Source organism: Cebus imitator, unplaced genomic scaffold (assembly GCF_001604975.1).
Source record: "Cebus imitator isolate Cc_AM_T3 unplaced genomic scaffold, Cebus_imitator-1.0 Scaffold415, whole genome shotgun sequence".
Taxonomy (NCBI): domain Eukaryota; kingdom Metazoa; phylum Chordata; class Mammalia; order Primates; family Cebidae; genus Cebus; species Cebus imitator.
Genome location: NW_016107730.1, coordinates 413,753 through 440,558, shown reverse-complemented (window position 1 = coordinate 440,558; position 26,806 = coordinate 413,753). Strand labels below are relative to the sequence as shown.

At 51.9% G+C, this 26,806-nt stretch overlaps 2 protein-coding genes across 10 annotated transcripts; both read left to right on the top strand.

Moving 5' to 3' along the window:
* The first annotated feature begins 3,242 nt into the window (after positions 1 to 3,242).
* VPS25 (vacuolar protein sorting 25 homolog) lies at positions 3,243 to 10,112 on the top strand. The gene is made up of 6 exons (XM_017509381.2): positions 3,243 to 3,354; positions 3,559 to 3,704; positions 4,468 to 4,521; positions 5,247 to 5,335; positions 6,113 to 6,188; positions 9,477 to 10,112. Exons 1-6 carry the CDS (start codon positions 3,302 to 3,304, stop codon positions 9,587 to 9,589), a joined length of 531 nt encoding a protein of 176 aa, XP_017364870.1. The 5' UTR covers positions 3,243 to 3,301; the 3' UTR covers positions 9,590 to 10,112.
* A 1,004-nt stretch (positions 10,113 to 11,116) lies between these two features.
* On the top strand, positions 11,117 to 26,564 carry WNK4 (WNK lysine deficient protein kinase 4). Of its 9 annotated transcripts, none has more exons than XM_017509360.2 (20): positions 11,117 to 11,867; positions 12,851 to 13,102; positions 13,302 to 13,474; positions 14,495 to 14,715; positions 14,972 to 15,129; positions 15,616 to 15,704; positions 15,785 to 16,001; positions 18,226 to 18,490; positions 18,720 to 18,841; positions 19,074 to 19,132; positions 19,234 to 19,351; positions 19,626 to 19,742; positions 23,443 to 23,580; positions 24,144 to 24,198; positions 24,300 to 24,880; positions 24,959 to 25,019; positions 25,127 to 25,535; positions 25,625 to 25,824; positions 25,982 to 26,079; positions 26,187 to 26,564. In XM_017509360.2, exons 1-20 carry the CDS (start codon positions 11,253 to 11,255, stop codon positions 26,187 to 26,189), a joined length of 3,951 nt encoding a protein of 1,316 aa, XP_017364849.1. In that variant the 5' UTR covers positions 11,117 to 11,252; the 3' UTR covers positions 26,190 to 26,564. The 9 variants fall into 9 exon arrangements, with proteins under 9 accessions (XP_017364849.1, XP_017364850.1, XP_017364848.1 ...); XM_017509361.2 differs by having other exon boundaries at positions 25,982 to 26,037; positions 26,187 to 26,269; XM_017509359.2 differs by having other exon boundaries at positions 24,303 to 24,880; positions 25,982 to 26,564.
* The last annotated feature ends 242 nt before the right edge of the window (positions 26,565 to 26,806 follow it).

Here is a 26,806-nt window from a genome sequence, read left to right as displayed (position 1 = left end):
GTAGAGATGAGGTTTCACCATGTTGGCCAGGCTGGTCTTGAACTCCTGACCTCAAGTGATCTGCCCACCTGGGCCTCCCGAAGTGCTGGGATTACAGGCGTGAGCCACTGCAGCTGGCCTTTTATTTATTCTTGTTTTTTTCTTTTACCCATAGACTAAGGCCATAGAAACTGTGAACGTGAAGGATAGATTTGGATGAGGGAAAGGTTGGAAATCAGACAGAAAATTGAGATGGCAGGGTCGAGAGTTGTACTTTTTATTTTTATTATTATTATTATTATTATTTGACACAGAGTCTCATTCTGGCTCCCAGGCTGGAGTGCAGTGGTGGGATCTAGGCTCACTGCAACCTCCACCTCCTGGGTTCAAGCAATTCTCGTGCCTCAGCCTCCTGTATAGGTGGGTTTACAGGTGTGTGCACCACCACATCCAGCTAATTTTTGTATTTTTAGTAAAGACAGGGTTTCACCATGTTGCCCGGGCTGCTCTCAAACTCCTGACCTCAACTGATCCACCTGCCTCAGCTTTCCAAAGTGCTGGGATTACAGGGTGTGAGCCACTGCACCCAGCCAATAGTTTTTTTTTTTTTTAATTTAAGAGAAAGGATCTCATTCTGTCATCTAGGCTGGAGTGCAGTGGTTCAATCATACCTCACTGCAGCCTCAAACTCCTGGCCTCAAGCAGTCCTCCTGTCTCAGCCTCCCAAAGTGTTGGGACTACAGGCGTGTGTCACCATGCCTGGCTAATTTTTAAATTTTTTTTGTAAGGGCCGAGCACGGTGGCTCACACTGGTAATCCCAGGATGTTGGAAAGCCAAGGGTGGCAAATCATAAGGTCAGGAGATCGAGACCATCCTGGCTAACACGGTGAAACCCCATCTCTACTAAAAATAATAATTAAAAAATTAGCCGGGCATGGGGGCACGAGCCTGTAGTCCCAGCTACTCAGAAGGCTGAAGCAGGAGAATCACTTGAACCTGGGAGGCAGAGGTTGTGGTGAGCTGAGATCGCGCCACTGCACTCCAGCCTGGGTGACAGAATGAGACTTTGTCTCAAAAAAAAATTTTTTTTTTTTTAGAGATAGAATCTTGCTGTGATGCCAAGCGGTATAAATATTTTTAATTAAGGAAGTCCTGCACATGTTTATAGTATAAGGGAGAGGAACCAAGGGCAAGGGAGAGAGGGAAGATGATAGAGAAGTGCTGGAGGAAGTTGAAAAAAGAGGCAAGAACATATACCAAAGGGTGCAACACTTCTTCTTCTGAGTCCAAAAGGAAGGAGTAGACAGGGTGCCTTGGCTCATGCCTGCAATCCCAGCACTTTGGGACGCCAAGGTGAGCAGATCATGAGGTCAGGAATTCGAGAGTCTGACCAACATGGTGAAATACCATCTTTACTAAAAATACAAAAATTATCTGGGTGTGGTGGCGCATGCCTGTAATCCCAGCTACTTGGGAGGCTGAGGCAGAAGAATCACTTGAACTCAGGAGGTGGAGGTTGCAGTGAACCAAGATTGTCCCACGGCACTCAAGCCTGGGTGACAGAGTAAGACTTTGTCTCAAAAAGAAAAAAAGGAAGGAGTAAAAGTGGGAAACAATTTTTGAGTGATGAATCTAGTATAGAGACAGACAAGAGGGAAAACTTAAAGGGTTCACACGCATGGCCTCAATCTCAAAAAAGAGGAAGGAAAGGCATTCTGCAGAGAGTGGAGAGACGGGGACAGTTGGAGTGGCTTGATGAACCTGGAAAAGTTTGAATAGTTATCTTGAAGGTGACAGGGAGTCAATAAAAGACAAATAAATGTCGACACCAAGTTCTGGGAAGAAAAAGAATTAAAAAAAAAAAAGACAAATAAAGGATCACGGGGCTGCCATTAGAACCCAGCATGAGGCTATTCAGGGAATCTGGGGCTCGGTAAACATGTTCTGGTGAATTTTTTGTTGTTGTTTTGTTTTGTTTTAAGGAATGGAGAGTTTAATAGGCATGAAGGAAGGGAGAAGGAAGAAGCTCCCCTGTACAGAGATGGAGGGAGGGGGACTCCAAAGCCGAAAGAAGGAAACCTCCATTCTGGTGATTTTTCTTCCATCAATACTCCAGAGCCCAGAAGTGAAAAAAAAAAAAAAAAAAAAAGAGGTGGGGGACATGGAGTGACAATCACTGGTTTGGGAACTGATCAGTAGGTAGGTAGGTAAGGGGACAGAACTGAGTAGTTTAGGCTGAGTAAGCAGTCAGATAAAACCAAAAGGGTCCTAGGTCTTGAGACGGGAAAGGTGAGGTCATGACGGATGTGAGAGATAGGCAGCTGTGGTCAAAGACCACAGCTCTGAATCGTGGAAGTAGAGCTGTATCTAGTGATACAAGCTACAAAGTGTGCTCCCATGGGTGCTGCAGGAGGCTGAAGAATGGTGGAGTCAAAGGAAATTGGAGGGCCAGTTGGTCACCTGTTATCCCTTTGGGAGGCTGAGGTCTGGAGATCACTTAAGCCCAGGAGTTTGAGACCAACCTAGGCCAACAAAGTGAGGGCCCATTTCTAGAAAATATTTGCCAGGTTGCTGGGAGCAGTAAGTAGCTCACGGCTGTAAGCTCCCAGTACTTTGAGAGGGTGAGGCAGAAGTATCACTTGAGGCCAGGGGTTTGAGACCAGCCTGGGCAACACATGAGACCCCCCCATCTGTACCAAAACAACAACAACAACATTTATTTAATAGCTGGGTGCAGTAGTGTGCACCTGTAGTCCCAGCTATTGAGACTGAAGCCGGAAGATCGCTAGAGCTTGGGAGGTAGAGGCTGCAGTGAGCTTTGATTGTGCCACTGCACTCCAGCCTGGGCAGCAAAGGGAGACCTTGTCTCAAAGACGAATAAATAAATAAATAAATAAAATAAAACAAAGGACACTGGACTTGAGGAGTTTGGGTAATTGTGAGTTGATCAAATTAAGTGGTAATTCACATAAATGTTAATATAAGAAGCCTAGTATAGCGGAAACAAACGTAGGCTAGGATGTGGAGACCTGGGCTCTATTTACCGTTCTACTTCAGCATCAAAAATTCGCCGCTTTGGGGAAGCCACGATCTTTCTCTGGGGTTGAACCTGAAGACGTCCCATGACATTTCCTGCTCCAAAAAGATAAGGCTTTTTGGAATAACGGCTATGCATTGGCTGATGACGAGAACTCCTCCTGCTGGTCTTTCTTTTGCCTGAGAGGCATCCGGAACCTTTCTGCATTGCTTTCTGCCCCGCCGTGCGGAAGTGAAGGCCGGAAGTCCTTAGCCGGTAGCTTCCGGGTTTCCTGGGCTACTACGATGGCGATGAGTTTCGAGTGGCCGTGGCAGTATCGCTTCCCACCGTTCTTTACGTGAGGCTCAGACCCCAAGAAGCCCCGCTGTGCCTCCCTCCCCTCCCCCGTACCCTGGGCTCAGCCCCGATGCTTCACATGGGGAGGGGGAGAAAAGACCCGGGCGCTAACACCCTCAGTCCCTTACTTTCTCCCCGAAACGTGTCCCGGGCAAGTGCTGCCTCTCGCCCTCTAATTCTGCGCCCCACTCCCTTCACCCGGCAGGTTACAGCCGAACGTGGACACTCGGCAGAAGCAGCTGGCCGCCTGGTGCTCGCTGGTCCTGTCCTTCTGCCGCTTGCACAAACAGTCCAGCATGACGGTGATGGAAGCTCAGGAGAGCCCGCTCTTCAACAACGTCAAGCTACAGCGTATCCGCCCTCAAGCTCTTCCACAGCCCACACACATGCACTTCTGCGCTTTCCCACATGCCTAGACCCCCCCCCCCGCCCAACCCCTCTTTACCCATGGTACGCAGATTCCCACCCAAACTGGACTTAAAGAGTGAAAATGTGTAGCTGAAATTTTACTTGTGAAAATGCAGTACCAGACCCTCTTGTTCTTGGCAGTAATGAAGGTTCAGCTGTCACTGAGATCTTAGAATTTCTGCCCTGAAGCCAAGTTCCAAACTTTTTAACCTAAGCCCTTTTGACTATTTGTATCTCCCATCCTTTTCTGTGTGAGGCCCAGATTTGGGTAAATACCTTTAATTATTTTCTCCGCCCCTCTCCTGCCAGGAAGTAAGGGTCATTTGTTTTTGCTGCCTGATTCATCCCTAAAATATCTGTGGAGAAAGGCTGAAGGAAGGCAACAGGCAGAGGGTGAGAAATGACGGTACCTTTCATTTTCTAAAGTTCCCCTCCACCCCCTTTTTTTTTTGAGACAGGGTCTTGCTCTCTTGCTCAGGCTGGAATGCAGTGGTACAATCACGTAAAGTTCTTTTTAATTTTAATTGGAAGAGTTTCTCTTTACATTTCTCCCTCAAATATCCAGGGAGGATATGTATATCATGTTGGGAAATTGCACACGTATGTGTTGGAGAGGAATGGGCAGATGGTTCTCAACATGGGACTGGCTCTGAGAATTTTTATCCCACCCAATTCATGTGTATGCCATTCCCTTAACCTAAACCAGGAAAGCTTCCTGTGGAATCGATCCAGATTGTATTAGAGGAACTGAGGAAGAAAGGTGGGTTCAGTTCCCCAGATTCCTTATTTTTCTTCCCAGTTGGGTTTCCTTGAGGGCAAATTAGGATAAGTCTTTTTTCCCTTTAATAACTTTTTTCTCTCTCCTGGCTTGAAGATCAAATTAGGATAAGTCTTTTTCCTTTTAATAACTTTTTTTCTGTCTCCTGGCTTGAAGGTCAGAGTTTTCTGTAAAGTAGGCACCTCAGTTCCCAAGTCCTTTCTTCTTTGTATACAAAATTGAAATCTATCTGTGCCCTAAACCTAAAGAGAAGTGGAAGAAGAATGAGTGCCTTGTAGATAATAATAGTAAAATAAATATTGAATCCCTCTTTCTGAAAGCTGAGTCTCTTCCACTCCGTCCCTCCTTGGTATTCGCCTCTTTGTTTCTTTCTAGATCATGATGCTTTTTTTTTGGAGATACGGTCTCACCCTGTCATCCAGGCTGGAGTGCAATGGCTCAGTCATGTCTCACTGTAGCCTCGACTTCTTGGGCTCAGGTGATCCTCCCACCTTAGCCTCCTGAGTAGCTTAGACCACAGGCGTGCATCATGACACACATGGCTAATTTTTTGTATTTTCTGTAGGAAAAGGGTCTTGTCATGTTACCCAGACTAGTCTTGAACTCCTGGGTTCAAGTGATTCTGCTGCCTTGGCTTCCCAAAGTGCTGCGATTACTGGTGTAAGCCACTGCGCCTGGTGATACTTTCATATGTATCTGTTTTACAGGGAACCTCGAGTGGTTGGATAAGAGCAAGTCTAGCTTCCTGATCATGTGGCGGAGGCCAGAAGAATGGGGGAAACTCATCTATCAGTGGGTGAGATCATCCTGCTGCCAAGTATTCAACAGTTACCCCTGGCAAAGGATAATTATATTAGCCTAGCAGATACCTGGTGTTCCCAGATCCAGACTGAGCAAAATGGGAAGGGGGCAGAAAAAGGAAGTGTAGGCCTTCCAGGCAAACTTCTTTCAGTGACTCAATGTCTTTGGCTGCATAGAACTTCCCTTTGTTTGCCTGTAGGAGGCGAGGGGCTATGTAAGGCTATGTTTGGAGAAGGCAGAACTAGGAACCCTGAGTGCTATTGTTGGCTGGAGCCTCTGGCCACAAGAGATAAATGGGGAAAGGAAGGGAAAAAACCTGAGGCCCCTCCCCCACTGCACCCTTATGGGACTGTCCACAATATGAATGAGATATTCTGAACCAGTGTGAGTGTGGGGACAGAATAGTCTTCCCTCTAAATTCCTTGGCACCACCAGCCCCAAACATTCCCAAGGAAGAGAAGAGGGTAAGAAGCATCAATATTCTAAATATAACAAAAATACACCACCCATTCCTGAACAGGAAAACAACCAGAATGAGAGGTCACTCCTCAGACACGTGAAGACCTGTGGTTTAGTGGTTCCAAACAAGTGTGTACACATATAAAAATAGCACTTGTAGGGTTTATGGTTTTTAGGCCATTCTGCAGAGGTGGCAGTGAGCTCTGGTTTGGGAATAGCTATCATTCCTGGATCAGAAGGGTGGAGCTGATGAACTTAGTGTCTCCCAGGAGATTCTTGGTTCTAATTCACTCCTCATTTTCTGTGTTCACAGGTTTCCAGGAGCGGCCAGAACAACTCCGTCTTTACCCTGTATGAACTGACTAATGGGGAAGACACAGAGGATGAGGGTAATGCCTTTCACTCCCCACCCCAATTTGTTTTTTGTTTTTTAGTTTAGTTTTGTTTTGTTTTTGTTTTTCTGAGATGGAGTCTTGCTCTGTCACCCAGGCTGGAGTGCAATGGCATGATCTGAGCTCACTGCAACCTCTGCCTTCTGGGTTCAAGCAATTCTCCTGCCTCAGCTTTCTGAGTAGCTAGGATTACAGGTGCACACCAGCATGCCTGACTAATTTTCTGTATTTATAGTAGAGATGGGGTTTCATCATGTTGACCAGGCTGGTCTCAAACTCCTGACCTCATGATCCACCCACCTCAGCCTCCCAAAGTGCTGGGATTACAGGCATGAAACACCATGCTCCGCCTATTTTTTTCTTTCTTTCTTTCTTTCTTTTTTGAGAAAGACTCACTCTTTCACCCAGGCTGGAGTGCAGTGGCACGATCTTTGCTCACTGCAAAACCTCCGCCTCCCAGGTTCAAGTGAGTCTTATGCCTCAGCCTCCCCAAGTAGCTCAGATTATAGTTGCACAGTACCATTCCCAGCCAAGTTTTGCTTTTTTTTGGTAGAGATATGATTTCACCATGTTGGCCAGGCTAGTCTTGAACTCTTGACCTTAGGTGATCCGCCCGCCCTGGCTTCCCAAAGTACTGGGATTACAGGCATGAGCCACTGCACCTGGCCACCTCCTACTTTTTTTTTTTTTGAGATGGAGTCTTACTCTGTCACCAGGCTGGAGTGCAGTGGCGAGATCTCAGCTCACTGCAACCTCCACCTCTTCAGTTCAAGTGATTCTCATGCCTCAGTCTCCCCAGTAGCTGGGGTGACAGACACGCCCCACCCATACCCAGCTAATTTTTGTATTTTTAGTAGAGTAGAGATGGGGTTACCATGTTGGCCAGGCTCGTCTCAAATTCCTGACCTCATGTTCTGCCTGACTCGGCCTCCCAAAGTGCTGGGATCACAGGTGTGAACCACTGTGCCTGGCCACCCCCTACTTTTGTCATGTGAATTCTCTTCTCTCCTATTTTGGTTTAATTGATATTCAGACTTCCGATTTCTCTGTCTCTGAATTCCAAGTACTATAATATAAAAGTTCTTAACCCATGTCCAAGGATTCTATAAGCCACCTGAATTCATATGCAAAAAAACCCAGATTTTGTTTTTGTGGGTGCATGTGCATTTTTCTAGGGATAGATAGATATTACGAGATTTCCAAGGACATCTGTGACCCATGAAAAGTTAAGAATTTCACTTTCAGCTGGGCACAGTGGCTCATGCCTGTAATCCTAGCACTTTGGGAGGCTAAGGCAGGAGGATTGCTTGAGGCCAGGAGTTTGAGACCAGCCTGGGCAACATAGGGAGATCTGTCTCTACAAAAAATTTAAAAATCAGCTAGGCATAGTGGTGTATACCAGTAATCCCAGCTACTCAGAAGGTTTAGGTGGGAGGATTGCTTGAGCCCAGGAGGTCAAGGTGCAGTGAGCTATGATCATGCCACTGAACTCCAGCCTGGGTGACAGAGTAAGACTGTCTCAAAATATAATAGGCTGGGCACAGTGGCTCAGCCTGTAATCCCAGCACTTTGGGATGCTGAGGTGGGTGGATCACTTGAGGTCAGGTGTTCCAGACCAGCCTGGCCAACATGGTGAAACCTCGTCTCTACTAAAAATACAAAAATTAGCCAGGCGTGGTGGCACATGCTTGTAATCCCAGCTACTTGGGAGGCTGCAGCAGGAGGATCGCTTGAATTCAGGAGACAGAGGTTGTAGTAGCTGAGATCATACCACTGCACTTCATCCTGGATGACAGAGTGAGACTCTGTCTCAGAAAATAATAATATTAAAATATTATAAATAAACTTTCTTTATTCAGCATCTGTTGTAGATGCCAAATGAGGAACAAGGGCAAGGGATTAAGCTTGAAATCTCATTCCTTGCTGACTCAGGCGCTCTTTCACCCTTTATTCTTATAGAGGGCTCAAGATTTGTGGGCTTCAGCTGAAGAGATTGGGCCAACACCCCCAGCCCCACCCCCAGTCCATTTAAATTTGTTGGTTCCTGGCCAGGCAAGGATTTGTAAAGTGTTGGATTTTTACACAGTATAAACACTCTTAGTTCTTTTTTCTGTGACTCCATGTTCTGATCTTCTGGATCACTACAGGTTTCAATCTTAGCTGGGATAGCAGGGGGTGTCTCCTCTTTCTGGCTGCCCTAGCAGAGCTTACATCTCTTCCCCCTCCTGTCCTGCAGGTCTCTGCTTGCTACTCCCACCATCACCCCATGATTTCAGCACTGTAGCCTTGCCCAGCCCACCACTCAGGCTGGGCAAAGTTGGAAGCTTCCTCAGAAAGCAAGCTCCCTGACTTAGCTGAGCCCCCGCAGGGGGTGAGGTAAGCAAGCCTGTTAGGGCTTGCTCGCTGCCTCCCACATCTCCCTGCAGTGTCTTACCATATCTCCACATACTCAGCTGGTCATTGGCTCCCAGCGTGTTTTTTTTTTTTTTTTTTTTTTTTTTGAGACGAAGTCTTGCTCTGTCACCCAGGCTGGAGTGCAGTTGCGCGATCTCGGCTTACTGCAACCTCCACCTCCTGGGTTCAAGTAATTATCCTGCCTCAATCTTCTGAGTAGCTGGGATTACAGGCATGCGCCACCATGCCCAACTAATTTTTTGTATTTTTATTAGAGACAGGGTTTCGCCATGTTGGCCAGGCTGATCTGGAACTCCTGATCTCAAGTGATCTGCCTGCCTTAGCCTCCCAAAGTTCTGGAATTGCAGGTGTGAGCCACTGCACCTGGCCCGGGCTCCCAGCTTTTTAACTAGAAACAGGCAGATATCAGTCAGTGCTGGAGTTTAACAGTCTCCTGGCCAAGGGTACTGGCTATACTCTTTGTGTTATGATAGATCCTCCCATTTGTACAGATGAATATCTAGGGTCAGTGTCTAGTGACAATGGCTCTGACCTCCCTAGGTCTGATTTCCAGGGCCCCTTTGTGGCCCAAAAGCAGATGGTGTCATTCATGTGCATCAGACACACATGGAGGTGTGCGGCAGGTTGAGTCTGAGAGGAGAAGCAGGAAGGGGGAAATAAGCGCAAACTCATTTCATGCTGACTCAGGCTTTCTTCCACCCCTTACTCCTAAGGAGTGCTTGGGAAGTGTGGGTGGCTGCTGGAGCAGTATAGATGGCATATGCATACCCTGTCTCTGGGAGGTCTCTGCTTCCAGCCAGACCGCTCTCCTCAGTGGGCTTGGGCCCCAAGAAGCTGATTGTCCCTGATTGCCCATCTCTCTCTGTCCAGAGTTCCATGGACTGGATGAGGCAACTCTACTTCGGGCTCTGCAGGCCCTACAGCAGGAGCACAAGGCCGAGATCATCACCGTCAGCGATGGCCGAGGCGTCAAGTTCTTCTAGCAGAGATCTATCTCCCTTTACTTCTTACCTCCCACCTTTCCAGTGCTTTCAAAAGGAAACAGACCCAGCATCCCCCAAAGACTGGATCTGTGACTCCACCAGACTCAAAAGGGCTCCAGTCCTGAAGGCTGGGACCTGGGGATGGGTTTCTCACACCCCCATCCCTCGGATAGGGTGAGGCCGAAGCACCAGGGAGAAAAGATGTGCTTCTTCTTGCCCTACCTCCTCTCCCATCCTAGCCTGTCCCTGAGCCAGGGTCTGTAAACCTAACACTTTATATTTGTCCACACATGTAAGTACATACACACATGAGCCTGCAGCACATGCTTCTGTCCCCTCCTCTTTCCACCCCTTTAGCTGCTGTTGCCTCCCTTCTCAGGCAGGTGCTGGATCCTTCCTAGGGGATGGGGGAAGCCCTGGCTGCAGGCAGCCTTCCAGGCATTATGAAGATAGGAGACCCATGGGCCTGGCAGTGAGAGGTGTGGCCCAACACTGATTTCTGATATTAAAATCTCCGCTCCCACTGCCTGCCTCTTAAATTACTACAGTACTGGAATGGGGATGAGGCAGGCTGTGAAGTGTTACCATCCGAGTAAATCCCAGCCAAGGAGAGGAGAGAGAAGAAAGCCTATGGCTTTTGTAGAAGAAAAGGTCCTCCAGGGCTCTGTGTGCTCCAGTGAGCCTGTGGTTTTACATCTGCTGGGTGGGCTGTGTGGAGGAGTGCTGATGGAACACAGCTTGGGGACACACTGCTTTCTCTCTTAATTGGAGTCACTTAAGGGCTCCCCCTTCCCTCACCATCTCTCCCATGGAAGTCCTGAACTACTCTGAAGCCCCTCCCTCCACCCATCTGGTCTGGGTGGGGTCACTGTGGACCAGGGGAGCTGAGGGGGTAAGCCGGATGTGGACTTTGGTTTATTGGAGACTTTGGCAAACAGAAGGGGAGGAAGGAGAGCCCACATAGCAAAAACAGCCACTCTGGCCAGGGCCAGGCCGCGGCCAAGGTGGCCTGGAGGGGATGGATGACCGACCAGGCTCTCGGTTTAGGGGAGGGACTTATCCTGGGGAGCACACACCCATCCCTATGCAGACTAGAGGGACAACGACGTCGGATCTTTCCACTGACCTCTGTATGGTCGGCCTGGGGCTACTCCGGACGGTTCGGAGGGGGTGGTGCTGCTCTATCTGAGGTGTGTAGACCGGTGGTAGTCTCCCTCTAAGTAACCCCCTACTAGAGCCCGGGAGCCGCAGGCACCTTTCCTCTCCTGTCCGGGTGTCGTCTCCCCCCTCAACTCCCCCTGCCCCCCAACCCCCGCGCACAAACAGGTTTGCGCACTCTTAGTGCGGGAGGACACAACGCGGTCTCGGACTGAGACTGCGGCCGGGGGCCGGGGAGGCTCGGAAGATAAGGGGAAGCTGCTGGGTGGGGCGGTGACTAAGGTGAGGGGGTGTTCATCCACACTGCCCGAGCCACTCGGAGGGGTGGCCCTGGGGGGCAAGGGCGGGCCGCGGGGAGGGGCGGGGCGGGGGCGGGGCCGGGCCGAGCCAGGGGCTGGGGCCCCAGCTGCTCAGCCCGAGCGCTGCGCACCCAGCGGGTCCGCTTGTCAGGCTGCCGCCTCTCTGACCGTCTGGCTTTCCGCCCTTCGACGCTCTGCCCTTCCTCATGTTGGCACCCCCGGCCACGGAGACCGCCGTCCCAATGTCCCAGACTGAGGCCGACCTGGCCCTCCGGCCCCCGCAGCCTCTTGCCTCCACGGGGCCGCCCCGCCCCGGGCCCCATCCCCGCCGAGCTCGGCGCTTCTCCGGGAAGGCAGAGCCCCGGCCGCGCTCTTCTCGTCTCAGCCGCCGTAGCTCAGTCGACTTGGGGCTGCTGAGCTCTTGGTCCCTGCCAGCCTCACCCTCTCCGGAACCCCCCGATCCTCCGGATTCCGATGGTCCTGGCCCCACGAGGAGCCCACCGCCTGGCTCCAAAGAACCCTCTGAGGGCACGTGGGCCAAGGGAGCCCCTGTGAAGGCTGCAGACTCCTCGCGTCCCGAGCTCCCAGACTCTGCAGTGGGTCCGGGGTCCAGGGAGCCGTTGAGGGTCCCTGAAGCTGTGGCCCTAGAACGACGGCGGGAGCAGGAAGAAAAGGAGGACATGGAGACCCAGGCTGTGGCAACGTCCCCCGACGGTCGATACCTCAAGTTTGACATCGAGATTGGACGTGGCTCCTTCAAGACCGTGTATCGAGGGCTAGACACCGACACCACAGTGGAGGTGGCCTGGTGCGAGCTGCAGGTGCGGCTGGGCGCCCCCTCGGTGGCACCTTGGGATGGGACTCTGGAGGTCTTAGGATGAGAGACAGAGGGTGGGGGAGACAGCATCAAGGGAAGGATGTATTTTTCCAATCAAATGTCCAGACACCTCTGCTGTCTTTGCCCTGAATGATCTGGCTGACTCTGGCTGCAGGAGAAACTGAGGCAGGTGGTGTCTGGTTACTCTCCCATGGGCATAAACATTCTCACTTTAAAGTCTCCATACTCAACCCTGAGAGGTGGAAGATAGGATAGGAAGTTGGGTTGGGGAGCCAATTCAGGTCAGTTTCCTGCTAGTGGGTGTCCACAATCCCTTCCTCTCCCCTAAGTCCTGAGATCCTCAGTTATGACCCTGGTCCTCTTGATCCCCTCACTCCTCCCCATCCCCCACCTATTTGCAGACCAGGAGGTTGGGAGACGGGAAGCCAGAAGCTGGGCAAGGGTCCTCTCCAACTCCAGAAGATTTAGGGAAGTTGTAGCAGAATGGGGTCCCCTAGTCCCTTCTGGAGCAGTCAGACTTCTGGACCTCTCCACAGCTGCGAGGAGGGGGACATAGGGAGACCCAGCTCTCGAATAAGTGCAGTTCTGATCCTCATCCCACTGCCTACCTGTGCCCTCCCTTCCCAGACCTAAAGGCACTAAGCCCATGGGCTTCAGGAGGACCTTCCTCCCGTTGCTCCCATGCTACATGTGGATTAGGAGAACCCAGTCAACTTGGGGACCGAAGCTTCGGATTCAGATCGGGGGACAAAGCCTAAGGGAAGGGTCCCTCTCTGGTCCTGGAACAGGGCTCGCCCCTTGTGCCTGCCAGTGCCGCGCCCCAGGCTCTAGGCCAGGCCAGGAGAGGCAGCCAAACTGGGGGGTGAGAGGAGGGAGAGGAGTCGGGGCGGGATAACTATGGGGGGGGTGGCTTCCTGGCGCCTAGTCCTGGATCTTTTCTTTCTTTCTCTGTGCCTCCCTCCACAGCCCTCCCGCCTTCAGTCTGGATCTAGCAGTTCCCGGTTTCTGGGGCCAACCCCCTTGCCGGCCCCAATTCCCTGCCAGCGGTCTCCTGCTGCCCGCCTGCTGCCTGCTCTCTGCCATCCCCCGGGCGCCCCCTCCCGCCCCATGGCCGGTCTGGGCAGCCACAAAGGCACTATTGAGCTCAGGGCTCCCGGATGGGGCTGCATAAAGGCGCTTGTGTCCAGCAGGGGGTCTAGGGGGCTGCCCCAGGCCCAGGTTGGTTGTGTCCTTGGAACAGCTTACATGGGTACTGTTGGAGAGTTCTGGGTCTGCAGCCCATTGGGCGAGTGATCCCACTAATCCCACCCCATCTGTGGGAACCAACCCTCACCTCTTCCCCAACCCCGCTGCAGGTGTCCCTCTTCCTTTCCATGGGTGTCCTGGCCTGACATGACACCCGTACCCCATCCCACAGACTCGGAAACTGTCTAGAGCCGAGCGGCAGCGCTTCTCAGAGGAGGTGGAGATGCTCAAGGGGCTGCAGCACCCCAACATCGTCCGCTTCTACGATTCGTGGAAGTCGGTGCTGAGGGGCCAGGTTTGCATCGTGCTGGTCACCGAACTCATGACCTCGGGCACGCTCAAGACGTGAGCTCTGCGCATGAGTGGGTGGGGAGAGGGAGGCTGGGATGTGTGCCCACTGCTTCCTGAACTCCCAGGTTCCTCAAACTGTCTATATCCAGGTGTAACCAGGCTCGCCATCTCCCCTTACCCAACCGTGTCCCTCCCTTGGTGAGTGGCTATATCCACCTAGCACTCCAGTCAGAAACTTGGATGTCTCCCCAGACTCCTCTCTCTCCATTCTGCCCCCTCATCAGTCTGTCTCCACGTCTCTCCTTAACCTCTCCCTACCTGGCTTTCACTGCTCCATCCACGCCACCACCTCGATGCCACCTTGCTGATCTGGAGCCCTGCAGCAGCCCCCTAAAGGGTCTTCTCAAATTCTGCCACCCTCTAAGTGATCCTATCTTCCTGCAGCCTGGAGGATCTTTCCCAGTCGGAAATCTGAACTGTCACTCCCCTCCTTAAAACCCCTTCAAGTTTTCTCATGGCCTCGGGATAAAACCCACACGGGCTCATCTGCTCACACTGGCCACGCTCAAGCGTGCCTCCTTTGCCAAGCTTAGGATACAGCCCCACTTTCAGCCTAAGTTCTAGACACACTGAATTCCTGGGACCTCCTCCCACTCTGCCCTGCCCTGGCTTTTTCCGTGCCTTTGAGCATGGTGTCCTGTCTGCCTGGAAAATCTCCATCCCTTCTCCCTTTCACCTTTGAGCTTCTGCTCATCATTCAAGATGCAATACAAAAGTATTTCCTCTTTGAAGCCCTCCCTCATGCTCGGGGCAGTTAGACATCTCTTCCTGCACTCCCAAAGCACCTCCGCCGAAGCCCTATCTATTTACCTCCCAACCCGTTTGGTAACATCATGTCTATCCACCACATCCCCTGACTCAGTTTCTCCCTGGGGCCGAGCAGACATAGGCTAGGAGAATGCTGGCAGAAGATGAGGAGGCGGCAGCAAGGTGCCGCAGGGGGAGCTTCCCAGTGGAGGGCTCTTCCCCCGAGGACATGTCCCCCACCGACCCTGGCTATGCTCCCTCCCCCAGGTACCTGAGGCGGTTTCGGGAGATGAAACCGAGAGTCCTTCAGCGCTGGAGCCGCCAAATCCTTCGGGGGCTTCATTTCCTACACTCCCGGGTTCCTCCCATCCTGCACCGGGACCTCAAGTGCGACAATGTCTTTATCACGGGCCCTACTGGCTCTGTCAAAATCGGGGACCTGGGCCTGGCCACACTCAAGCGCGCCTCCTTTGCCAAGAGTGTCATCGGTGGGTCTCTCCAGGAAGGTCCTTCCTCCCCCCACCTCTGAAGAGAACCTGGGGACTCCCTCCCCTCAGCAAGGCCCTTCAAGGTCCACAGAATTACCAGACCACAGGGAAGCTGGGGAGATCTATGGCATCCCCCCTCAACCCCACTGTGGGCTGGGGTCACTTGTATGTGCAGGGTTGCCCAGGGCTTCCTAGCCCAAGGGGCAGGACAATGCCAGAGTGCCCAGCAACCTGATCCCTGCTGTGAACCCTACAGGGACCCCGGAATTCATGGCCCCTGAGATGTATGAGGAAAAGTATGATGAGGCCGTGGACGTGTATGCATTTGGCATGTGCATGCTGGAGATGGCCACCTCTGAGTACCCGTACTCCGAGTGCCAGAATGCCGCGCAAATCTACCGCAAGGTCACTTCGGTGAGAGGGATGGGGTTGGCAGGAATGGGAATTCCAGGTCCACTTCCCATTTTCCTGCCCGGCCAGCCCACAGTCAATGCCCTTTGCCTGCACGGAAACGGGCTAGACACAGAGATGCCTTGGTGAACCCAGAAAGATGTACATGCTATTTAGAATAATAATGTGTGCGGTGCTCCCGAGAGTTCACAGTTTCTCATCCAGTCTCACATCCAATCCTTCCAGCTGCCCGGCGAGGTGAGCAGGGCAAATGTTCCTCCCTGCAATTTACAGATGAACAAACAGTGGGAGACTTGTTCAAGGTCACACTGTAAATACTTGGGTTGGTTGGGGGGACTGGGATTTGAAATCAAATCTTGCAGTAGCAGTCAGGCTTTTGCAGCTGCACGTGCAGCTGCCTAAGGCAAGAGTGGAGTAAAGGGTGGGGGGTGTGAAGCTGAGAGCTGGAGGGTCAGAGGATGGGAGGTGTCATGCAACCCCTCCCCCCAGGGCACAAAGCCGAACAGCTTCTACAAGGTGAAGATACCCGAGGTGAAGGAGATCATTGAAGGCTGCATACGCACGGATAAGAACGAGAGGTGCGGGTGAAAGGGCAGAGCATGGGTAGAGTAGGGGCCCGGGCCGCGGTGGGCTCGGCTCACCCCCGCCTCACCCTCAGGTTCACCATCCAGGACCTCCTGGCCCACGCCTTCTTCCGTGAGGAGCGCGGTGTGCACGTGGAACTAGCGGAGGAGGACGACGGCGAGAAGCCAGGCCTCAAGCTCTGGCTGCGCATGGAGGACTCGCGGCGTGGCGGGCGCCCACGGGACAACCAGGCCATCGAGTTCCTGTTCCAGCTGGGCCGGGACGTGGCCGAGGAGGTGGCACAGGAGATGGTGAGCGGAGGACAGACTGTACTGCCACTGGGCGTGTAAAGGGCGTTGACCAGAGGGGATAGTGCGACAGGGATGGGTGCAGGAGGGGTGGCAGCGATGGGGGTAGGCCACATCCCCGCTCTCAAGATCTCCTGCAGCGTCTCCATGCCTCTCCAGCCCTAACTCACGCGCATGCACACCCAGTTTTCCTTTACAAGAGGGGGCCTAGGGTCCTCCAGCGTCGCTGCTTTACTTCCAGCTGTTCTTCCTAGAATGCCCTTCTTGCCAATTTATCTTTTCCCTCTTTCCTCCCTCCCTCTTGTTCTTTTTCTTTTTCTTCCAACATGATCAGAACCATCGATTTTGGGAAGCCGTCCCCTCTGGAGTCCAACTTAAATGCTCCTTTCCACTTCAGCAGGTTCTTGGTTACAGCACTCATCACCATGGGTCCTGTCTTAAACCTGAATAAGTTCCTGCCTTTCTTCTCCACTTCTCCCTGAGGACAGACTGTGTTTTATTGATTCTTCTGTCCCTGGCAATGCTTGGCACATAGTAAGAACTCATTCATAGCCCATATCTGTACATGGCTTAAAGCACTTTTGCCGGGCACAGTGGCTCACACCTGTAATCCCTGCACTTTGGGAGGCTGAGGTGGGCGAATCACCTGAGGTCAGGAGTTTGAGACCAGCCTGGCCAACGTGATAAAACCCTGTCTCTACTAAAAATACAAAAAATTAGTTGGGCATGGTGGCATGCACCTGGAATCCTAGCTACTCAGAGGCTGAGGCAGGAGAATTGCTTGAACCTAGGAAGCGGAGGCTGCCGTGAGCCGAGATCACGCCACTGCACTCCAGCCTGGTCAACAAGAGCAAAACTCCAACTAAAAAACAACAACCATTTTCACATGCATTTGAGCTTTGCTACCCATCCTGCATACGGAGCAGTTTTATGTCAACTTATTGATGAGGAAATGGAAATTCAGAGAGGTTGAATACCTTGTCCAGAGCCTCAAGTAAGGAAGTGGAACAGCTGGATTGAAACTGAGGTGGTTCAGATTTTAAATCAGGTTACCCTGCTCCACCTCCTTTACTCACACATCAAAGCTTGTGGCTAAAAGGAATGAGGAGGTGATGAATGGAAGCTGGTAGAAGAGAAGAGGGGTGAGATGCAAGGGCAGAGGCTTGGGGGTGGCTTAGGAAGTCCTGAAAGGACTATGGGATTTTTGGGGGAGTGATGGAGTCTCGCTGTCACTCAGGCTGGAGTGCAATGGCACTATCTCAACTCATGGCAACCTCTGCCTCCTGGGTTCAAGCGATTCTCCTGCCTCAGCCTCCCGAGTAGCTGGGATTACAGGCACAAGCCACAATGCCAAGCTAATTCTTGTATTTTTAGTAGAGACAGAGTTTCACCATGCTGGCCAGGCTGGTCTCAAACTCCTGACCTCAAGTGATCCACTTGTGTTGTCCTCCCAAAGTTCTGGGATTACAGGTGTGAGCCACTGTGCCCAGCCCCAAGTATGGGATTTTTTTTTTTTTTTTTTTTTTTTTTTTGAGACAGGGTTTCACCACGTTAGCCAGGCTGGTCTCGAACTCCTGACCTCAGGTAATCTACCCGCCTCAGCCTCCCAAAGTGCTGGGATTACAGGTGCGAGCCACTGCGCCCAGCCCCAAGTATGGGATTTCTAATACAGAGATGACACTTGCAAGGGTGGAGACCACCTATGGTGGGTCAAGAACCTCAGAATGTGTTAGAAATTTAGAGTAAGTCTCCATAGCACTGGCCAACCTGACCTGAGATCAAATCTGATCCATCGCTGACAAGGGATTCTTGGCCTTGGCACTGTTGACATCTTTGTTTTAGGGACTGTCCTGTGCATTGTAGGATGTTGAAAAGAACCCCTGGCTTCTACTCACTAGATTCAGTAACACCTACCCTCCAGTTCTGACAACTAAAAATGTCTCTAGATATTGCCAAATGTCTCTTCTCCCCATTGGAAACCACTGACTTACTGTATGACTATGAACCAGCCACTTCGTTAATCTCTAAAATGGGACAGTAAGATTTATCCCACAAGGTTGTTGGATCTAGTGATGATAACGTAAGGAGCTACTAGTTAGCAGACATAATGGGTAAACAGGAAGTGTTGGTTTCCTTCCTCTCATATTCTGGAGGTCCCAAGAAGCGATCTGATGGATCTTTGAGGGGGGGACCCAAGCTGTGTTCCTCACCCCCACCCCAACTCCAGGTGGCTCTGGGCTTGGTCTGTGAAGCCGATTACCAGCCAGTGGCCCGTGCAGTACGAGAACGGGTTGCCGCCATCCAGCGAAAGCGTGAGAAGCTGCGTAAAGCTAGGGAACTGGAGACACTCCCACCGGAGCCAGGACCTCCACCAGCAACTGTGCCCATGGCTCCCCATCCCCACAGTGTCTTCCCTGCTGAGCCTGAGGAGCCAGAGGCAGACCAGCACCAGCCTTTCCTTTTCCGCCACGCCAGCTACTCATCTACCACCTGTAAGTCACCTCTGATCTTGAGACGTAGGTCCCAAAACACCTTGGCCTCTGCCCCCAACCCAGAAATTCACCCCCTGCAGCAGTCACTTACCCTGCCTTCCACCTGTAGCCACGAAGCTCCCTCCTGGAAGGAACTCTCCCACAGCTCCAGGCCCCCCTTGCTTAGGCAAGCCCCTTCTTCTCTCCCTCCCTTTTACCCCTTTTTTTGATCCCTTCCCTCCCTCACCAGCGGATTGCGAGACTGATGGCTACCTCAGCTCGTCCGGCTTCCTGGATGCCTCAGACCCTGCCCTTCAGCCCCCTAGGGGGGTGCCATCCAGCCCAGCTGAGTCCCATCTCTGCCTGCCCTCGGTGAGAGGGGGTCACATGGGGGGCTCCCAGCCATTCCAAGCCTATGACCTACTTCCCTTCTTGAGAAACCCAATCTCATGATCCAGCCTGATGTCCCTGGGAATCCACCACTCTTGTCCTCCTCTTCCCTAATTCCATCCAATTCTGTAATATCCTCCCAGCATCCTTGGTGACATCTCCCTAGATCACAACAGTTATCTTCCTGACCTCATGAACCCTCATCCTGTTTCAGGCTTTTGCCCTATCTATTCCACGTTCTGGCCCTGGAAGTGACTTTTCCCCTGGGGACAGGTATGTTCTAGGGTAAGTTGGGGTGCCAGGATGAGACACATGGGTCACTAGGGTCCCAGTGTCTGCTCAGGCACTCATTCTATGTCCTTTCCCTTTTCCAGCTATGCCTCAGATGCAGCATCAGGCCTTAGCGATGTGGGAGAAGGGATGGCACAAACGAGGAGACCCCCAGGGAGGAATCTCCGGCGCAGACCCCGATCCCGGCTTCGGGTCACTAATGTAAGGAAGGGGCACAGGAGATGGAGAGTAACCTACAGGGTCAGGAGGGAAGTGTCAACAGGATGTGGGGGAGGTCAACCAGAAAAGGGGAGAAGCAGTGTGTGACTGGTACTCAAGAGGCAGCCAATCTAGTTTTTAATACCAGACTTTAGGGTTTGGGTCTACTTATCTCCAAGTCTAATCTGGCTACTGTCACTTGGCTGGGGTAGGGTGGAGACACAGCATGATGACAGAGGGCTTGACCTCTTCCCCTCTGCTGACTTTGAATCTGAAGGTCTCAGACCAGAATGACAGAGTGGTTGAGTGCCAGCTACAGACCCACAACAGCAAGATGGTGACCTTCCGATTTGATCTGGATGGGGACAGCCCAGAAGAGATCGCAGCTGCCATGGTGAGGGGGAGAGAGATGAGGACAGAGTGTTTGGATCTGGAACAAGAGTCTCCCTCCTGATGTCCGCTGGGGCTGAAACCCACTGATCCGAGAGCAAGGGTTTTTTTTTTTTTTTTTTTTTGACATGGAGTCTCCATGTCCCCCAGGCTGGGGTGCAATGGCGCAATCTTGGCTCACTGCAATCTCTGCATCCTGGGTTCTAGCAATTCTCCTGTCAGCCTCCCAAATAGCTGGGATTACAGGCGCCCACCATCACGTCCAGCTAATTTTTGTATTTTTCAGTAGAGACGAGGTTTCACTATGTTGGTCAAGCTGGAATTGAACTCCTGACCTCAGATGATCCACCTACCTCAGCCTCCCAAAGTGCTGGGATAACAGGCATGAGCCACCACGCCCGGCGACAGCAAGGGTTTTTAAAGCACTGGTTGACACTTAACACAGTGATACTGAGGACGTCTCAGCCCTTGTTTTTGGGGAGACTTCTGTTTATCCAGTGAGGTCTGGCTTCTCAGCTGGAGCAATTTGACTCACATTGACCAGGTGCACACAAGTGCTATGTGTTAAGTGTCTGGTAGATGTGCAATACTGTGGCTGTAGGGAAGGATGGGCTGGACAGCAGGGACAGTGGGCTTACCCAGGATCTTGGTGGATGGGCGAGAAAGACCATGAAGGGTGGAAAGGCTGTAAAGGACATCCCTATGTAGGGACAGCATAAGCAAAGGCATTCCAAGTAGAGAACGACTTGGAATATGGGGCTGGGAGGGCTTCATGAGGAAACCACTATCATTGGAAGTAAAGATTCCTATAGGAGAACTGTGGGAAGTGAAGCTGGGTAGGTAGCGTGGGCCCAGATTACAGGATAGACAGTGTTAAGAGAGGCCGAGTGGGCTGGGTCCAGACGCTCACACCTGTAATCCCAGCACTCTGGGAGGATGAAGTAGGAGGATCACTTGAGCCCAGGAGTTTAAGACCACTCTGAGAAACATAGCCGAGACCCTATCTCTACAAAAAAATTTTAAAATTAGCCATGTGTGGTGGCACATGCCTGTAGTCCCAACTGCTTGGGAGGCTCATTTGAGCCTGAGAGGTCAAGACTGCAGTGAGCTGTGATCACGCCACTGCACTCCAGCCTGGGAGACAGAGTGAGACTTTGCACCAAAAAAAAAAAAAAAAAGGCAGAGTGTAACATGGTGACAGTAGGCTTTGTGAAGACCATCTGCCATGGGATGTGGAAGGGGGTTAGAGAAGCGAAAATAACTGGGAGCTCGGCCCAGGGAGCCACATGTGGACAAAGAAGAGGGTGGCTTATGGGAGGGAAGAGGAGAAAGGGTGAATCTGAGGGTTGTTTCGGGAAAATTACTCTGTAATCCAGTAGCTTATTGATGTAATACAGTAGTACCTAGTACACAGTAGATGCTCAATAAATATTTGCTGAGTTGATATGATAGGGAGTTGGGGAGAAGGGAGATCAAGGACAACTTGTAGGCCACCAAAGGAGAGAGGAAGTTAGAAAGGAAAGGTTTTTTTTAAGGAGCCTTGATGAGCTGCAGTGAAGAAGGAAAAGCCAAGACCAAGATCCTCGCAAGCCATGGGAAATGGGTCAGCAGGGCTGGAGAGAGGTGGATTAAGGAGTGGTCAGTACAGAGTTGAGAGTGAAGGGAGATGAGCCTGCAAAGCCAGAGACATAGAGGGCTGGCGAGTGTGTCTCAGTGCATACCATCCATTCCGGAATGGGAAGCGGGAGGGTAGGTCATGGAAGGACACAGAGATGAAGCCAGAGAGGTAGGAGGATGTTAGTAAAAACTGAGTGAGGAGAGAGTTTCATGGAGGTGGTGTTACAGTGAATCCTCAGGGAAGCCACACTGGCTTTTGTTAGAAGATCTTTGTGGGAGACCAGTTTCAGTGGAGTAGGGGAGGTGGATGCCGCCCCTGGGGTGAAGGAGGGGAGAGAGTGGGAGAAACGAAAGGCATCAGGAGCCCTCTCTAAAGCTTCTCCATCATGGCATTCCCCTTGTATCCAGGACAAAGACACAATCTCACCTGGCACACAAGGCTCATCACCTCCTGTCAAACCACTTGACCCTTTCAGAGTCTTCCCTCCAGCCATACTGGTTTCAGAATGGTCCTCTGAAGAGGCTGGGTGTGTTCCTGCCTCTGCCTTTATCTACTGAAGGGTCTCTCACCCTGAGAGCCTTCTGTATTGGGCCTCAAGCCCCTTCTGATCCCGCACAGCCAAAGCGACCCCACTCCATACACCCACAGCCCTTTCCCCTCTTTTCTCTCCTTACTCAGTCCACCCTCCACGCCTCTGCAGCAGAGTTCTCCTGAGACTTGGATCTGATCTGTTGATTTGTCACCCCAAATTCTTTAGTGACTACTTGTGGTTCTAGAGTAAGGTCCAAATTCCAAAGTATGGCCTTTAAAATTCACAGCACACTCAGCTACACTTGAGTCCTCACTATGTTAAGAATAGGCCGTACCAGGTGTGGTGGCTCATGCCTATAATCCTGGCACTTTGGGAGGCTGAGTCGGGCGTATCACCTGAGGTCAGGAGTTTGAGACCAGCCTGACCAACATGAAGAAACCCTGTCTCTAGTAAAAAATACAAAATAAGCTGGCCATGGCAGCGCATGCCTGTAATCCTAGCTACTCAGGAGGCTGAGGCAGGAGAATCACTTGAATTCGGGAGGTGGAGGTTGTGGTGAGCCAAGATCATGCCATTGCACTCCAGCCTGGGCAACCAGAGTGAAACTCTGTCTCAAAAAAAAAAAAAAAAAAAAAAAAAAAATAGGCCAGGCTTGGTGGCTCATGCTTATAATTCCAGCACTTTGGGAGGCTGAGGCAGGTGGATCACTTGAAGTCAGGAGTGTGAGACCAGCCTGGTCAACATGGTGAAGACTTCTCTCTACTAAAAATATAAAAATTTAGGTAGATGTGGGTTTAAACCCTGTGACCTTAGGCAGACTGAACTTAACCTCTTTGAGCATTGGTTATCTTAATTCTACCACAGCAATTCTTTTGTCTTTTTGTTTTTCTCCTTTTTGTGGAGAATGGTGTCTTGCTATATCGCCTAGGCTGGTCTCGAACTCCTGGGCTCAAGCTATCCTCCCGCCTCTGCCTCCCGAAGAGTTGGGATTGCAGGCATGAGCCACAGCGCCCAGCACCACAGCAATGTTAATATAGACCCCAGAAAGTTGGTGGTGTTAAACGTGATAATATATGCAAAGTATCTGGTATATACATGCATCCTAAGAATGTTAGAACCTTTCATTCTAGGCTGTATTTCTCCTTACACCACACAGTGCCTGGAACACAATAGGTATTTGCTTGTTTTAGGTTGCTGGTTGGCAGAAGCAGTAAAAAGTTTATTTATTTATTTATTTTGAGATGAAATCTCACTCAGCTGCCCAGGCTAGAATGCAGTGATGTGATCTCTGTTCACTGCAACCCCTGCTTCCTGGGTTCAAGAGATTCTCCTGCCTCAGCCTCCCCAGTAACTGGGACTACAGGCGTCTGGCGTCATGCCCAGCTCATTTTTGTATTTTAGTAGAGACAGGGTTTCTACTAAAGGTTGGCCTTTAGCAGTGCTAGGATTACAGCTGTGAGCCATTGGGCCTTGCCTGATTTTTTATTAGAAGCAGGGGGAGTGGGATGAGTGCGATAACAAACTCTACCCCCGCATCCTATTGACCCTCACCAGGTGTATAATGAGTTCATTCTGCCCTCGGAGCGAGACGGATTTCTCAGACGGATTCGGGAGATTATCCAGAGAGTGGAGACCCTGTTGAAGAGAGACACTGGCCCCGTGGAGGCTGCTGAAGACACCCTATGCACCCAGGTCAGACCCCTCTGGACACTTCCAGGGGAAATGGACTCTCTGCTTCAGGGTTCATTACTTTCTGCCTTCAGCAGTCCCCTTGGATCTAACTCCTCCTCATCTATCGGGCCCTAAAACAGTGGCCCTTACCCCATTTGAGAATATGATGAAAGCCATGGACTCTTGTTCTAGAAAACTTGTTCAATGCATACTTTTAACTCATTATTTTGAAATAATTTCAGACTTGTGGAGAGAAGTTGCAAGAGTTGTACAAAGAACCCCTGGATACCCTCTGCCCAGATTTGCCAATTGTGTTTTGCCACCTTAGCATTATCATTCTGTCTTCCTCTCCCCTCTCTGTATGTGTGCACACATCATTATATTTTTCTGAACCACTTGAGAGTAAGTTGCAGACATTATGCCCTTTTACCGCTAAATTTCAGCACATATGCTGCTGAATCCCTTGAAACTCATGTGTGGACTCCTAGAGGTTCATGGGTCCTAGCTTAGGAACCCTGGTCTGAAACCTCCCATCTCAGACTGCTGTTCCCGACTGTGACTGTGGACTTCTTTCTCTGCCTCAGGAGGAGCCAGCACCATTACCTGCCCTGCCCGTCCCCCTCCCAGACTCATCCAACGGTATGTACTGTTCTGCCCTTGCTCAACCTAACCCTTGGGGTTGCTCCTGGGAAAGGTATAGGACATGTGGGACTGTCATCTCAACATACCTTTCTTCCCAGCAGAGCCCCAGAGCAGCAACTCCCTGGAGCACAGGAGCTGGGCAGGCTTCTCTACCTCCTCATCTTCTGGAACTCCATTGTCTCCTGGAACCCCTGTTTCCCCAGGTCCCATCTTCCCCATCACTTCTCCCCTATGTCATCCCAGCCCCTCCCCATTCTCCCCCATTTCTTCCCAGGTCTCAAATCCCGTTCCCCATCCCCCCTACTCTCCACTTCCATTCTCCAGTGCACCCGAGTTTCCAGTCCCACCCTCTCAGTTTCCCCAGAGTTCTCTCCCGAGTTCTCCACCTGCATTCTCTCCCAGTTGTTCTCAGGTCACTCTTAGTCCCCATTTTGTTCCCCTGTGCCCCTCCACTTCTTCCCTCCCCTCCACCACAGCAGCCCCTCTCCTCTCTCTGGCTAGTGCCTTCTCACTGGCTGTGATGACTGTGGCCCAGTCCCTGCTGTCCCCCTCGCCCGGGCTCCTTTCCCAGTCTCCTCCAGCCCCTCCTAGTCCCCTCCCTAGCCTGCCACTTCCCCCTCCCCTTGCTCCTTGTGGCCAGGAGAGCCCTTCACCCCACACAGCTGAGGTGGCGAGTGAGGTGAGTAGAAAACAAAGAGGGATGATTAGGGAGACTCCATTCTACACTTTTCCCTTCTCATGGACCCACACTTTCTAGGCCTTGCCAACTCCTGCTCGGCCCCTCCCAGGTGAAGCCAGGCTGGCACCCATCTCTGAAGGTGAGGCCTCTGACCACTGACTTTCCCCCGCCATCATCCCTACTTGCTGTCTATCGTGTCACTGACTGCTCTCCTTTCCTCATGCCTTCCTCCTCGTCACCCTACAGAGGGAAAGCCACAGCTTGTTGGGCGTTTCCAAGTGACTTCATCCAAGGAACCGGCTGAGCCTCTTCCCCTGCAGCCAGCATCCCCCACTCTCTCCGGTTCTCCGAAACCTTCAACCCCTCAGCTCACTTCAGAGAGCTCAGATACAGAGGACAGTGCTGGAGGCGGGCCAGAGACCAGGGAAGCTCTGGCTGAGAGTGACCGTGCAGCTGAGGGTCTGGGGGCTGGAGCTGAGGAAGAAGGAGATGATGGGAAGGAACTCCAAGGTGGGGGCAGCCCCCCACCCCTGAGCCAACCCAGCCCTGTGTGGATGAACTACTCCTACAGCAGCCTATGTCTGAGCAGCGAGGAGTCAGAAAGCAGCGGGGAAGATGAAGAGTTCTGGGCTGAGCTGCAGAGTCTTCGACAGAAGTGAGTTTGGGGAGGATGGAGGAGCAAGAGGTGAACCTGGGAGAGCGAGGGGTGTGGCTAGCCCTTTCATGCCTTCCGTGCATCCTCAGGCACTTATCAGAGGTGGAAACACTACAGACACTACAGAAAAAGGAAATTGAAGACTTATACAGCCGACTGGGGAAGCAGCCTCCTCCGGGTATTGTGGCCCCAGCTGCTATGCTGTCCAGCCGCCAGCGCCGCCTCTCCAAGGGCAGCTTCCCCACCTCCCGCCGCAACAGCCTACAGCGCTCTGAGCCCCCAGGCCCTGGTGAGACTGCAGTCACCCAGCTTCCATCTTTTCCCTGAGACCCCTTCCTATCCACTGTTTTTTCCAGGCCCTGGGGGTCTGCCCCGGGGGACTAGCCCCCCTCTCCCCACCTCCCTTTTCCTCACTTACTGCTCTCCCTCCCCCATCCTGCTCCCAGGCATCATGCGAAGGAACTCCCTGAGTGGCAGCAGCACCGGCTCCCAGGAGCACCGGGCAAGCAAGGGGGTGACATTCGCCGGGGATGTTGGCAGGATGGTGAGGGCGGGCCCAAGGGAGGGAGAGCCCAGGGAATGGTACCTGGCTGCAACTTTGCTTTCTTCCCACCTTGGAGGTTTCTCCATCACTTTTTCTTTTCCCTCCAGTGAATTCAGAACAGAAGCCATGTATCTCCCTCACACCAGGGCCCACCATGGAGCCTGTGTTCTCAGAATCTGATGCTTTTCTGACCAACACAACTGAGCAAGGAAGATCCCAGCACTGAGCGGGTAGAAGGCCAGGGGGGCATGGAGAGTGCAGCTCCATTATAGTGAAGAGCCAAACATATGTGAACTGTTTGCTGTGTGGAGGTGTCAGTTCTGCAGCCTACCATCTTCATCTACCCCCTCTCCTGCCAAGAGTCAACCACTAAGCAATCCCACCCAATCCCAGATGCTTCTAAAGGGGCCTACTCCCAGCTGGGGGAGTGCAGGGGATATGCTCACACCACATTAGCAGCAGCCAATAAAAATGGTGGAAACAAGGACGTTGTGGATCCATATGCCATGCCTTAGGAATTGTGGGGGGGCAAAGCCCTGTGGGGTGAAGCAGGGGAGGATTTAAAAGGGACTCTCTTTTCACAATGGGAGGCAGGGGTGGAAGCTGCCCAGCCCTCTGGTTCCTGCCATCAGTTAATGAGGAAACTGCAAAGTCAGTGATCCACTTGACCAAGTTAGGATCCCCTCCAGATCCCACCGTAGACCTGTACAGGCAGGTACCAGGGAAA

Bases quoted from the DNA above. Each gene is read 5' to 3' on its own strand.
- VPS25 (XM_017509381.2), top strand. From the start codon at position 3,302: ATGGCGATGAGTTTCGAGTGGCCGTGGCAGTATCGCTTCCCACCGTTC. The intron at 5,336-6,112 runs GTGAGATCATCC...CTGTGTTCACAG, and splicing joins GGAAACTCATCTATCAGTGG to GTTTCCAGGAGCGGCCAGAA. The intron at 6,189-9,476 runs GTAATGCCTTTC...CTCTCTGTCCAG, and splicing joins GGAAGACACAGAGGATGAGG to AGTTCCATGGACTGGATGAG.
- WNK4 (XM_017509358.2), top strand. From the start codon at position 11,253: ATGTTGGCACCCCCGGCCACGGAGACCGCCGTCCCAATGTCCCAGACT. The intron at 11,868-12,850 runs GTGCGGCTGGGC...CTCCCTCCACAG, and splicing joins TGGCCTGGTGCGAGCTGCAG to CCCTCCCGCCTTCAGTCTGG. The intron at 25,020-25,126 runs GTGAGGCCTCTG...GTCACCCTACAG, and splicing joins GCTGGCACCCATCTCTGAAG to AGGGAAAGCCACAGCTTGTT.